The sequence below is a fragment of the Phalaenopsis equestris genome, unplaced genomic scaffold, assembly GCF_001263595.1.
Source record: "Phalaenopsis equestris unplaced genomic scaffold, ASM126359v1 Scaffold000294, whole genome shotgun sequence".
NCBI classification, from domain to species: Eukaryota; Viridiplantae; Streptophyta; class Magnoliopsida; order Asparagales; family Orchidaceae; genus Phalaenopsis; species Phalaenopsis equestris.
Window position 1 is genome coordinate 753,753 of NW_018164736.1, and position 13,080 is coordinate 766,832.

Genomic DNA, 13,080 nt, shown 5'->3' on the forward strand with positions numbered 1-13,080 from the left:
AGAAAATAAAAATTTAATTTTTTTTAAAGTTGAGGCCTGCATCTCCACGTGTCATGTTTTAATTGGACGCTACACAAACTTGTGTGTTTTGTCCGCACAAAATAAGTGCTCCTTCAAATGACGCTAAGTGTCAAATATCAAATATACAACCGATAACTTCTTTAAATAAAGCCAGCCTGGTTTTTTCAATTATTTCGTTACCACATTCTTATTGCCTTTTTTTTTTTTTTAGTAGGAAAATTTACATACATACCACTTTGTTGATATGCATTTACATTTGAACACCAAGACTTCATTTTTTTTTTCTTTTTTCTTTTAAATATGCCATCTTACTGAGATGAGACTGCTCAGGCGGATGGGTGGCTTGACATTTAAAGAGAAAATGTAAAACAAATGTATCCATAAAAAGGTTTGTGTAGCTCCAATGGCAGGCAACATTAGAGTCGTTTAGATGATTTAGTCACATTAACCCTAAACCCTATAATCCCGTTAAGGGAACGGATGCTTTGGAAATAGAGACCTAAAAAAAGATTTGGGCATATAAAAAATGATTTTAATTTATTAAAATTAAATGAAAATATGACACAACAGAGAAAAAGGATTCATGTAGGTAACCCCACTTAGTGGTATAAAAGCTGTGTCATTGTATGAAAGGTGTCGGTGGTATAAATGAAAACACTAAAATTTAAGTGGGGGCGGTATTCGTGTAAAGGCCCCCTCTAGCATCAATGGCCCGTAAAGACAAATGAATGGCGTGTTGTTGCATGTGACAGTAACCGAGGTACAAGTAAAAATTGAGCCATAGGTAAGTTCACTTTTTGAATACCAAAGCCAAAAAAAAGAAAAAAAAAAACAAAAAAAAACCAAACAAAACTAATCGTTAATTATTACTTTATAATTAATATTTTAACAAAATGAAAAAACAAACTGAAAGAATACGAAAAAGGTAAATAAAAAATTTACTTTTACTGGCCAAATTTGTAATTGTGCAAAAATAAACTTTGAAAGCATTAAATGCTGAGCATTGCGGCCAATGACCGCTGCAAATGCACAAACAAAACTAACTCATCAGACTCCATTAACATATTAATAACTTTGTGACTGAAATGATTATATTAATATTCTCTCCCAATACTGATACTTGTTATTGTCACAACAATAACTATCAACTAAAACCTTTTTTTTTTCAATTAATTTGCGAATCTCATAAACGGTTAACCTCTTGAAACAAAATAAGCAAGAATGGTGAGATGTAGTCAAATTAATGGCTTCCCTGATATACTTTGAGACTCATGATTCCATAAGACTGAAATTGGATTTTTAACTTGTTCCATTATCACACCCGCATGTGACACATGAAATATACAGAATAAAGGACTAACCAAACATCCCAGCATGATATCAATGCCTCCAAAAAAATAATGTTACAGCAATCAAATAATAATGGCTAACAATGATAAAATTGAGATTAATAAAGAGTAAAACAGGTTCCTCTCCAAAATGCAGAGACATTTGGTTCTAAGAAGAGAGCCTGAAAATTCCACATACCCAGCATAGGTTCCTCCATGATGACCTGGCCGATCTGGAGTAGAGCTTGAACTGATGTTTTTGCATACCCCAAATGGGCCCCCAGGCTGCAAATCCAACACTGAATATATTAAATTACTTAAATTATCTGGAATATTTTTAAATGGTATAAAATGATGATGCCTGCATTAAATTATATTGGGTCAAATAAAAAATGAGAGTTTCCATGCATTTCCATGTTCTATAATCTTGCAAAATTGATTATTTAAAAAAAAAAAGTATGGTTAAACTAACAAATTTTTAGGATGTATAGCTTGCATATAATGCCTATTTGGTATGTGTGCAAGGCGCTTTCGCCCCACCTAACCTTGCTCATGTACCTAAGAGAGTGTCTCTTATCTTCAGAAATTGTTAGATCTAACATATATTAATTGGGAAGTCACATTTAAAGAAAAAAAAAGCATAAATCATGCACAAGTGGGCTCCAAAAGTTCATGTCACTTAGCAAACAGAATTTTCAAGAAACAGATTGATGTAATCAAATGTGCACTGGTGTTAATGATTTCATTTAGATCTAACTCCCATGCTTAAACACCTCTCCTGTTCAGAAAAGCACTAGTGATTAAGGATATTGCCAGGCTCAATTTGTTCTATAGGTGAACCCATCTTATTACCGTTCCATCAACATTAAGGTGCAAAATGAAGCGGTTTATGGTGATTTAAGTGAACACTTGCCAAGATCCAATGGTTCTATCATCCAAAGTGTCAATAGGAAAACCTGAGTTAAGAGAACGATAGAACGTCCAATGCAACTAGTCAGTTTCAAGCTATGGAGTTTTATGTTGCGGCAGAAGTATTAGTTCAGGAAGGTCTTTACAACTATTTACACAATGGTGGTGAGAAAGCTAAAGTTTTATTGGTAGTGAAATTAAGTTAAGAACTGAGTTGCCTCATCCAAGGAGGTCCCATAAAGACCCAGGTTGGTGGCATCTTAAAGGAAAACATAACTCCTTGAGATTCAGCTTTGAGTATGTCCTATTAGCAGAGGAGTTGTAATGGTGGGTGAATTGGGTGGCTTAGAGGCGTGTAGCATAGTCAGTAAGGCTCAAAAGTATTGGGCATGACCAATAACAACTTCCAGAGATATCATAGCCATTATAGTTCTATGAAGCTTATCACTAGAATAGAATGACACCGAAAAAAGACTTCAATCTCTAATGAGACCTAAAAAAAAAACTTCAATGATCTCATCAAGGATGTCTCGTCGAAATATAATTCCTAGCTCCAGGGTTAGACCAAATGATCTGAGGATTAGGAGGCATAGGCAATGTGCCTTATCATCATGTCAAAGTTTTCCTAATGAATGTTATCCAACATGAAGGAATGCTGTTTACCCTAGAAATTTCTCAAAGGGAGTTGTAGCCTTGATGACGTAAGCACTAAGCTTACCTTGCTTAGCACTTAAACCCATTAACTAAGATAACCAATTGAGGCATTGGGCTTATAGGCCACATAAGCAAATGTGGACACCCAGTTCACTAAACAACATAGATCTCCTAAATATTAATAGTGTTAATGCAACCACCATATAGCTTAACAAAACTCTAGTTGGTCAAATTAGGGTGGTCACGCCTAGCTAAACTCAAGATGAGACCCATTGGCCCAACATGCCCCTTAATAGACCTAATATGATCACAACTGACTTGCCTTGGCCCTGGTTAATCTAGGTTACTTTAGTTATTTGATCGAGTCCAAAATGACCCAGACAGCCCCATGACAAAAAAGCCTTGCCCAACTCATGCATGCCCCAAGTGACCTAATTTGACCCTAGTTACAAACTAAACATCTTTCAACGTGACCATAGTCCTAAATGGCCCAACTAAAGCCAAAATTAGGGCCCATTTCGGGCAGCTTATTGGGAGCAGTGGAATTTTCAAAACGCCGCCTCCCTGTTTGATAAATACGTTCGGCGCTGCTTAATACTACCGCTCAGACGCACTTTGACACTTTTGTTAATAGGTTGAGAAGCGGAGAGGAGGCCGCGTCCAGCGTCTGATTCGCGCATTTACACGAAGAATTCCTCCCGTGCCCTCTGCGCTCCCCCTCGCCCTAGCTCTCGATCTCGTTCAGCTGAAGAATGGTGTAAATCAAATCTCGCCCTAGCCCTTGACCTTCGAATTCCTCTCCTCCCTCTCGGTCTTTGATCACACGCTCCTCTTCTTCCCTGTCCAGCTTTCCTTCACGCGGCTGCAGCGGGTCGACAGCAGAGGATCTGCAATTTTTACTGTAGCAAGCGAGCGACACCAGTGAAGACGCAGAGCACCGCACCTCTTCCCCTCTCCCTATTCGTTTCAAGCAGGCAGTAGGAGCTGTGACCCTTGCTACAGAGCAAGGGCGCGAGCAGCAGGTCGAGCGGCGCATAGGGTGGTCAAAACTTGTTGTAAGGAGCTTCGGGAATGAAATTAAGCGGGACAAATTTCTGTTCCTCGCTATTCTAGACTTTGATTTCCTTCCTCACTTCCGTTTTGTGATTTGCCTCATTTTTTATGCACTATTCGTTTCTGGTAGCAGTGGAGGCGACGATTTTGTGAAGAAAGTCTCGAATATGATATGAAGAATCCCAACTATTGTCCATATAATAGACTCATTGGTTTTATGAAGAATCTCAACTATTGTCCATATAATAGACTTCTTTTTCACTGAAATTAGCTAATTAATTGATTTTTTTAAACGATGTAAGACAGTTGCCAATCAAGAGCTACTTGAACGAATATATTACTGTATAGTTTACAAAACTTGACTTCATATTCATTTTTCAATCGATCTTATAAGTTCATCTTCCAAGGACTTCATATTCATTTTTCAATCGATCTTATAAGTTTATCTTCCAAGCTAGGGCAAAATGATCATTTATCCAACAACAACTGTCAATAAGTTGTCTCAAACAACAAGTTAACTTATTCTGATAATCTGCAGATTATCAGAATAATCAGATTATCAGCAGATTATAAATAATCAACAGCTCCCCCAAACAGACCCTTAATCTACCATAAGCAACATTGGCTTGATATGGTCCTAAGTGACTTAAGTGGCCCTAGTTATCCCATGAATGCTTATCTAAAAACTACTCCTAGTTAGACCAAGAAGGTCGTGATTGACATTAGTGGATCCAGGTAAGCGTTGAGTAGACTTAATGGACCCAACTGATCTAAACAGTCAAGACTAATCCTAATTCAACTCACTTCAGAGTTCTAATCAAATTCAAGCAACCATAATGCAGCCAAATGACCCTGAGTTGCCCAATTAAATATTTAAATGAACTTGATTTCTCCTTAATTATTTGAACAATTAATAACTTAATTTAGTGAAGCCTTGAGCTCACTTAGTACACAAAAGTGGTACAAGTGCTTGTCCTCTCCTTACCATAGGAATCAAAGCAACAAAGTTATGTGCAACTGCATGTTGTTGCCACAACGGCCATTAGGTGCTAGTAATGTTGACAAAAGTAGTTTTTGACACCATCCACTAAGAAACCCCTTAGGTCTTGCTTTCTTAGTAGTCCATTAATATTTTGTGTTTAAGACGTACATGTTGGTGCATGCCATCAAATTATAAAAGTTTTTATTTTTTGGAGTTCCTCAATTACAAATTTTGGACCATATATATATTTATATATATAATCCACTTCAATGTTTCATCACGAGTTTTGAATGATTAGAATTTAAAATACCTAAAAAAATCTAGCTACATTTTATACTAACAATGATTTTTAACCATTTTACATTTAGCATTCAAAATTATACTGAAAGGTAAATAGAGATGGAGTGAAAAGAGCTCCATCCATATAAAAGGATAGCAGTCTTAATTTTCAAGGTTCAAAGGATTTGAAAAAGGAATTTGGCACTGTAACTATCAAGTAGGATGAAAACATGCTTAGGAGCCTTTAGCAAGGGCCCACTTCTTGCTGCAATTATTCACTATCTTGGTTGAGGGTAGATCTTCTCTCCAGTTAAAGTGCGCAGTGATTGGAGGTGTCAGAGTATAAAGATTTTTTAATAAACGACACCATATTGTTGTGAATATAAAATGATGCTGAGCTGGTCAAATTTCTCAAAAAGACACCATCTTTAACATAAGCAAAACTTTCTACATAAACACACCCAAGAATTGTGAAACTTTCCCAAGGAATTATCACCTGTGTAGAGATTCAAAAGCTCAAATTAAACAATAAACTCAAAGGCTTGAAAGCAACTCGACAAAACTTCCTTGAGCAAAAAAAGTAGGGAAGAGAGATAGATCTCACCTTACACACTAACGATATTAATAATGTTGGGAATATGGATATTCTCATACTTTGGTGAAGTCTATGGTAGTTGATCAAACCACCTCATCCTTAAGATCTGTGTTGGACCAAAATGTTCATTGATTGAGAGCACTTTGGTACTCTAAAAAATCTGACAGTGAAAAATTACACCAAGTTACCCTATCCATTTTACATCATTGTATTTAGAAATATATTTGATATGATGAATTTAATGGAGACGTACTTCTTCATGAATGTTGGTCTAGTATTATGGTATGGAGGTTAAAGAGATCATCAACCATGTGTGTGTGTGTGTGTGTGACATCTAGAGATATTTCTTCACTAAGAATCTATTTACCTTTATAAAAAAAGATCTAAGTAGCAAACTAAACTTAAGTTTGAGCATTAATCCATCCATGTATCTGTTTATCTATCTACTTTAGCATTTAATTTTGATCAATACATCTAAACATCCATTTAAGAATGATGAAAAACACCGAACCTATTGCCGTTTACAAGTCTTACTCTGTAGATGTATGTTATGCCTGCTCTGAACTGGTAATCAAGTGGTAATAATTGTTACATGAAGCGAATCCCAAGGCGTAACGAAATCTATGAAGCTTCTAATATGAAAATAAAATTGATATGTTATAGTGACACATTCAGAAACAATTACGCAACTAAATGAAAGTCTTAACGATCTCAAGGAAAAGTTAGTAATAAAAGAAGGAAACTGGAGCATTATTTGAATTATCAGAGGGAATTGCATGGCGAACCTTGCAGGCAAAGACAGTAGGACACCCACACAAAGTTAGTCCATTCATTCTGTCTAGAATATCAAATACGCCTCTGCCATCACTCCTCTGCAACAACACCCTATTAGTGTCTACCAAATTTGGGGACATTTATAACAATAAAAAAAGGAATACTTACATACATACCACTCAATTCTCATGTATTTACATATCTAACATCTAAACTTGAATTTCTACATACAGACCACCTTAGGTGTATTTAACTTTTTAAAAGCTAAAATTGTGGTATTTTTTTATGTGATATAAAAGATTTTGGGTGGTATAATTTAAAAAGCAAAATTTAGGTGTTAGATATGTAAATACATAGGAATTGAGTCCTATGCAAGTAAATGCCTAAAAAAAATCCAAATTTACCATTACCATGTAAAAGTTGACTGCAAGGAAGTTGGGCATTAGCTTTTCAGCAGCCTTGTAACAGACATTAACCATTTCAGTAAGTCCGGAAGAATGCTCATTGCAAGCATCATTCTGGACAGGTATTGTTGTAAAATAATTTTGCAAGAATAGAGAGGCATATCTAGAATTCAATGGTTCAGATTCCCTCCGATTCGGACACGAGCCTGGCACTATGCCCGGATCTCCGGCTGCAGAGACAATAAATTGCAAATAAGCAAAGAAGTAATCTTCTAAAAGCAGTACTGAAAATGATATGAAGAGCGACAACAAGTTTATACTGAGAGTTCATTCCGTTGTTCGTAAATGAAAAATATAATTTAGAAAATGATAAGCCTACCTCCCTGAGGCAAGCCTCTGGCCCTCAACAAAGGTGCAACCATTTGCGAAGCCACAACCACTTTAAGTGTCAAGACATGATCGAATCCATATACAATCTCAACAACTCAACAAAGCAATTGAGATTACCATGAAGCTAAAAGACAAACAAAAATATTCAACTAAGAGACAAGTCTGACATCAGTTATTACAAGTCCCCATACTAAAGCAAAATGACTTGACAAACAATTTTTCAAATAACGCAAAAGTACTTTAAATCATCATTGATTAAATAATTCCAAGCAAAAAAATCTATCTTTATTCAAAAATAACAGGAAGAACCAATGAAACTGAAATGTTTGACTACAAGGTCCAACTGGGGAAGCATTCCAGCTAACAGTAAAAGAGCATCCTCTAAACAGAAGCCTAAGCAACTAGGTGTTCACCTGGAAGAAGACGCCAGTTTGGGGAGTTGACTCTAGCTAGAAAAATAACTGAATCCCCTAAGCAAATAAGCCAACTTCCAAAAGGGATGTGCATGAATAAAGAAACATATCACAAACAAAGAGATAAATGTTAACAGAGGTGATAGCTACATAACATATTAGCATAAGAAAAAGATGGCAAAAAAAGGAAGTAAAGGATGAATGAGAAAACAAAAGGAAAAGGTGAAATAGAGAAAAAAAGGAAATAAGTAATATAGAAGGAGAAATTGACAAGGGAATCAAAGAATAAAAAAGAAAGAAGACAAACTTAACAAGAGAAAATGGCAGAATTGCCAAGGAGGGCATAACAAGAGAATGGCTCCTGATGATACACGTCCTAGAATCCATTTGAACACCATAGCAATCAGAATTACTTCCGAACCAACCATAGATCTTTTTTCCTTCATCCATAAAGGAGTATCTTTGCAGTATTAGCCTTGATGCCAAACACAACTCCAGAAACCATGAAGAAGAGACCAGCAACGGTGAATTCCACTGGATCAAACGACATCAGACCATACCATCTAAAAAATGAACTCTGTTCCTAGCAACTTCACTAGATCAGCAGCTTCACAAAATTTGAAACTAATGTTATTGAATGCTTCAAGAGTTTGAACTTGGATAGAAGTCAGAACTAAAGATCGCCTAAGTCTTGGCAGCTGAGCACTATATAAGTCAACAAATTTGAACAATCAACTTTGAAAGATTACCCTCATTTGTGAAGTATCAAATCTATGCTTTATAGAAAAAGTTCTGCACCCGTTTCTTTGGCGAAAGTGCAGGAGTTAGATATCCTTTCCCTATGCCGAAGACAGGGTGGAGATGATATGATAAACTGATGGATGCATAGTCGGCACTAGGGGGTGAGTCAAGTTGAACTAGAGCAATGCCTAACTCAAGCTGAGATCAACAACAACAAAAACATTATCCCACTAAGTGGAGTTGGCTACATGAATCCTTTTCTCCATTGCTCCCTATTTAGTGTCATATTTTCATTTAATTCTAATAAATTAAGATCATTTTTTATACAATATGTCAAAGTCTTCCTAGGTCTACCTCTAACATAACTCGAGCTAAGATCACCAATCAAAATATAAGCTTGAGCTCGAGCTTGATTCACAGCAAGAAAACAGGCTTATGAGCTCAAGCCAAAGCAGAAGTTTTCATGGGAGCTAACCGGAGAAGGCAACAACGTGACCAATGGTTGGAGAAGAAAAATAAATGTTGTCGGAGCTAGAAGGCATAGATGTGACTAGCAGCTGACAAGTCAAGCCCCTTCAAGCTTGAACAAGAGTGGTTGGCTAGTCAAGTTGACTTGCGACCCGGCAAGGCGAGCCTCTATAAGCTCACTAACAAGTTGAATTCGAGCTAACTCACACACCCCTAGTCAGTGCAACCAACAAAGCAAGAATTTATTTCCCATAAGTAATTATGAGTTTTTCACTCTCATATTGTTCAACAAGATTTGCAATAGTTTCATCCACAAATTAAGTTTTTACCTTCTTCAACAAATCCGTAAATGTCAATGCAGAGGTCTTAATTGATAGAGGATATTTTCTTATAGAAATTACATTTTATATTTCCTCCAATCACCAGATATAGATGTGAGACAACTTTTGAAGCTTTTTATGGAAAGAATCAAATCAATAACATCAGGAATTCAAATGTTGAGGAAAAAAGAAGATAGGTCAAGGATATTGAATTTAAAGATCGCGACACACAAGTACAAGGGCACATGTCAGTTGAGATGCTTTTGAAGTCAACAATCTTGATTTAGTCACACACAATAAGTACTAAAGCACCCGGAGCTAGCTAGGCTTATGGCGTTAACATTCTTTTATTCATCCAACCATTCTTTTATTCTTTTCAGTTATGACAAAGAAATGAGAATTAAGGTACTAATGTACACTTTTATTCATCCAAATCAAGTGAATTGAGTTAAAAGATGGACTCAAATTAGGTCAAAATCATAATTCTCTCTCTTGTTCTAAGCTATAAGAATGCCGTGAAATGAAGAAAGAAACTTAGCTCAATAGAACTCAACACTTGATGTTCAACTACCAAACTCAGCTAACAAAGATCCATGAGACTACTACTCATCCAGTGCACAAACAACCATAGCTTATGTCCAATCAATCACCTTCATGGTAGTTTATGTAGTACACCTGAAGCATCAACCTTGGCTCTCACTTATAAATAAAAGATTAATCATGATGTTTGAGGGTGTGAGATTAAGGCCATAAATTACGCCTAATCTTTGTCCTTTTCTCTTTTGTTGCTTTCCGTCCATATGAAATAGTATATTTTAGTTCAATTTTGTTCACCTTCTTCTATGAAGTCTCTAATCAAGTTCATTGTAATAATTCACTTGAGAGGCTAAATATTTTGATCTATCTATGATAAATTGAAAAACTATTAAGCAAGGTTTATAATGGTATCCATCAAACAATAATTGTAAAAATTTAGGATAAATGAGTATGAAATCTACAAATTCAAACAACCAACCCCCCCCCCCCCTCTCTCTCTCTCTCTCTAAATAGTACACATAGATATTGGGAATTAATTGATTTTTAAAAGAAATTTTAAAAGTTGGAAGCCACACCTAATGTTTAAGAAATATAATAGTGCAACATCAATAGATAGAGATGTAAAAGAAATCAATTAGAAGAATAGATAGAGATAAGCCACACCTAATCTAAAAGAAATCAATTAGAAGAATAGATAGAGATGTAAAAGATAAACACGGTGCAATGAAAGAAAAACTTGAAGGAAGAGTGTGTCAACCCTAGGAATATATATGAATATAATAATATCCCTTCTGCATTTTAATGGATGATGTGGATAAATTGAATATATTTTAGTTAAAAACCTAAAATAATAACTAGAAAGATCAAGTAAAAGATGGAGTTATAAGATTTTAAAAGTCACATTAATGTATAAATAGAATCTACTATGCTAAAAAAAATTCTTGTAGTTCTTCTAGATCTATGGCACTTCTAGTGGGAGGATAATATGAAGTTCTTATATACTGCAAGACTTATTTGAATAGTTATTCTATTTAATCAAAATACAAAGGAAAAGCTTTGCAATAATCATTATCCTAATAACATTAAGTTATGCTTACTAGATGACATTAAACTCCTACCAATTCTTTGCTAGGCAAATCTCCCAATCTTTTATTGTATTTATCACTACTAAAAAAGCCCAAATTACATCTATGACCTTATTATCTTGGGAAATGCTGCGATGCAATCAAATTTCAAATAGCTAACTACCAAGAATAAAATAAAATCATAGTCAAGCGGCCCATGAAATTTTAAAATGTACACTTGAAATCAAGATAAATCTGTCAATAATTGTTTAAGGCAAACACATTAAAATCCACATGCAAACTGTTTTATAAGTATATTTTATCAGCAGCCATCAGTTTTTGTACGAACTTACGTTCATTTTCTAGCACATATCTCCACTGATAAGCAATTCCCTCATCAGCTTCCTTCGAGGCAACAGAGGTAAACACTAGTAATCTATAGTTTTTTTCTACCATTTCTGTAATAGTTGGCCAGTCCTTGCCATTTGCGGGCATCTCCGTCAATGGATACAAATATTTCATCAAATCTGCATTAGCAAACAATCTACTCAACCCTTTTGGAGCTCGCACATAATCTTCTATAAAAATGGTTATAATCTCGGTCGGGCTATCAGTCAAGAATGCCTCCACCTCCTTCAGAGTGTTGAATGCAGGTTCCTGATATGCATGGATTAAGACATCATTAAGATGGTCTGTGATCGCTCTATTGAGCTTTCAACTGATCCAACTTGTAAAAGAAAAGGTTAGATACAATCAATTGAAGTTATTTAACCAAATTACGAAAGAGTGGTTAAAAAGCATCGAGAAGAAAATATAGGAGTTCAGATGCTCACAAAAGCAGTGAAATTGTAGCATTGCCCCTGAAATGAATGACAAAGCCAGATATCGCCTTCAAAGTCATACATATCCAGCATTAGCCCTCTCACTCCATTCTATAATCAGTATCATAAACAGAAAAGAAATTAGAATTCAAGCATCAATTCAGACTTTCTAATCGGCCCAATCCGTGGCATAAATATTCGGCACATGAAAGAGAAGTTTATAGCTCATGATTGGGTAAATATATAAATAAAAGATAACAAAAAGTCAAACCAAATAAGCATCAATTATGAAGGCCATCAATTATCAGTGTTCAAAGCATAAGCTACCTCTCCCATGAAGACTATCAATTATTTTCTTTAAAACATATTTCTAGCTTGAATAAAGATCTGCTGTACAAACATACTAAATTGACTAAAAGTCACATATAATGAGCTCAAAATATATATGATCATGTTGCATGGCCAGTAAATACATCGCCCACTAGTTCTCCCAGATATTAAATAACAAACCATTATTAGATTGCACCCTATGACATATACTTACATGCGAGCAATGATGCAAATTTGGGAGGAATTGATGCAAATCCGGAAGGAAATATGAAGGCGGATATCAACGCAAAGGCAAATCCGGTCCGGAAGAAAATTTGGAGGCGGATATCAACGCAAAGGCAGATCCGGAAGGGTGATAATTTAATTCCATAATCCGTGCAATCACAAAGGAGTTTCGGAAAGTTAGCGAAGGTGTTTTAAAAAGTTAGCATTTTTTGAAGCTAATTACTTAGATTCTGTATTTTATTATGTTAAATTTATTGCTTTCGTAATTTGAATTCCTAGTTATTGTTTTCCCAGTTTGATGAGAAAATAATATTTATTGCTTTCTGTCGAGATATGTCTGAGATAGAAATAAGGTTGGGAGAATTAATTGGTAATGTCTGAGATGGAAATAAGGTTGGGAGAATTAATTGGTACTCCCTTAAATTGAGGAAATTATAATTAATTTGTAATCCCTTAAATTAAGGGAATTAGTGAAATAGTTTCCTAGTTTTTTCTACTTGTAATCTCCCATATAATACATTGTATTATCAATTCAAAGAAGTAAGTGAACTACAAAATTATTTCACTGATTTCCCACATGGTATCAGAGCCAGGGCTCAAACCCTAGAGGACACCGCCGCCTGTTGCCGCCATTCAATCCTTTCCGCTTAGGGTCATTCGGCTCTCCTCCGCTATTCTCATCTAGGGTTGCTTGCTGCTCACGAGGAAGATCGTCAAGAAGCGCGTAAAGAAGCAGATCTTGCGATCGCTCTGAGGATTCTTTTGCCGCTGA

At 35.6% G+C, this 13,080-nt stretch overlaps 1 protein-coding gene across 3 annotated transcripts in view; it reads right to left on the bottom strand.

Annotated features, from left to right (window-relative positions):
- Positions 1 to 1,206: 1,206 nt before the first annotated feature.
- The window catches only part of LOC110025206 (PI-PLC X domain-containing protein At5g67130), a 20,704-nt gene continuing 8,830 nt past the window's right edge, over positions 1,207 to 13,080 (bottom strand). For 2 of the 3 annotated variants that reach the window (XM_020725532.1, XM_020725529.1), the window contains 5 exons: positions 11,766 to 11,864; positions 11,286 to 11,589; positions 7,006 to 7,229; positions 6,607 to 6,693; positions 1,379 to 1,634 (listed from right to left, as the gene is read on the bottom strand). In XM_020725532.1, coding sequence (XP_020581191.1) covers positions 1,434 to 1,634; positions 6,607 to 6,693; positions 7,006 to 7,229; positions 11,286 to 11,589; positions 11,766 to 11,864 — 915 coding nt within the window. In that variant the 3' untranslated portion in view covers positions 1,379 to 1,433. Of the gene's footprint in view, positions 1,649 to 6,606; positions 6,694 to 7,005; positions 7,230 to 11,285; positions 11,590 to 11,765; positions 11,865 to 13,080 lie in introns of all 3 variants that reach the window. The other variant, XM_020725531.1, reaches the window with a different exon arrangement.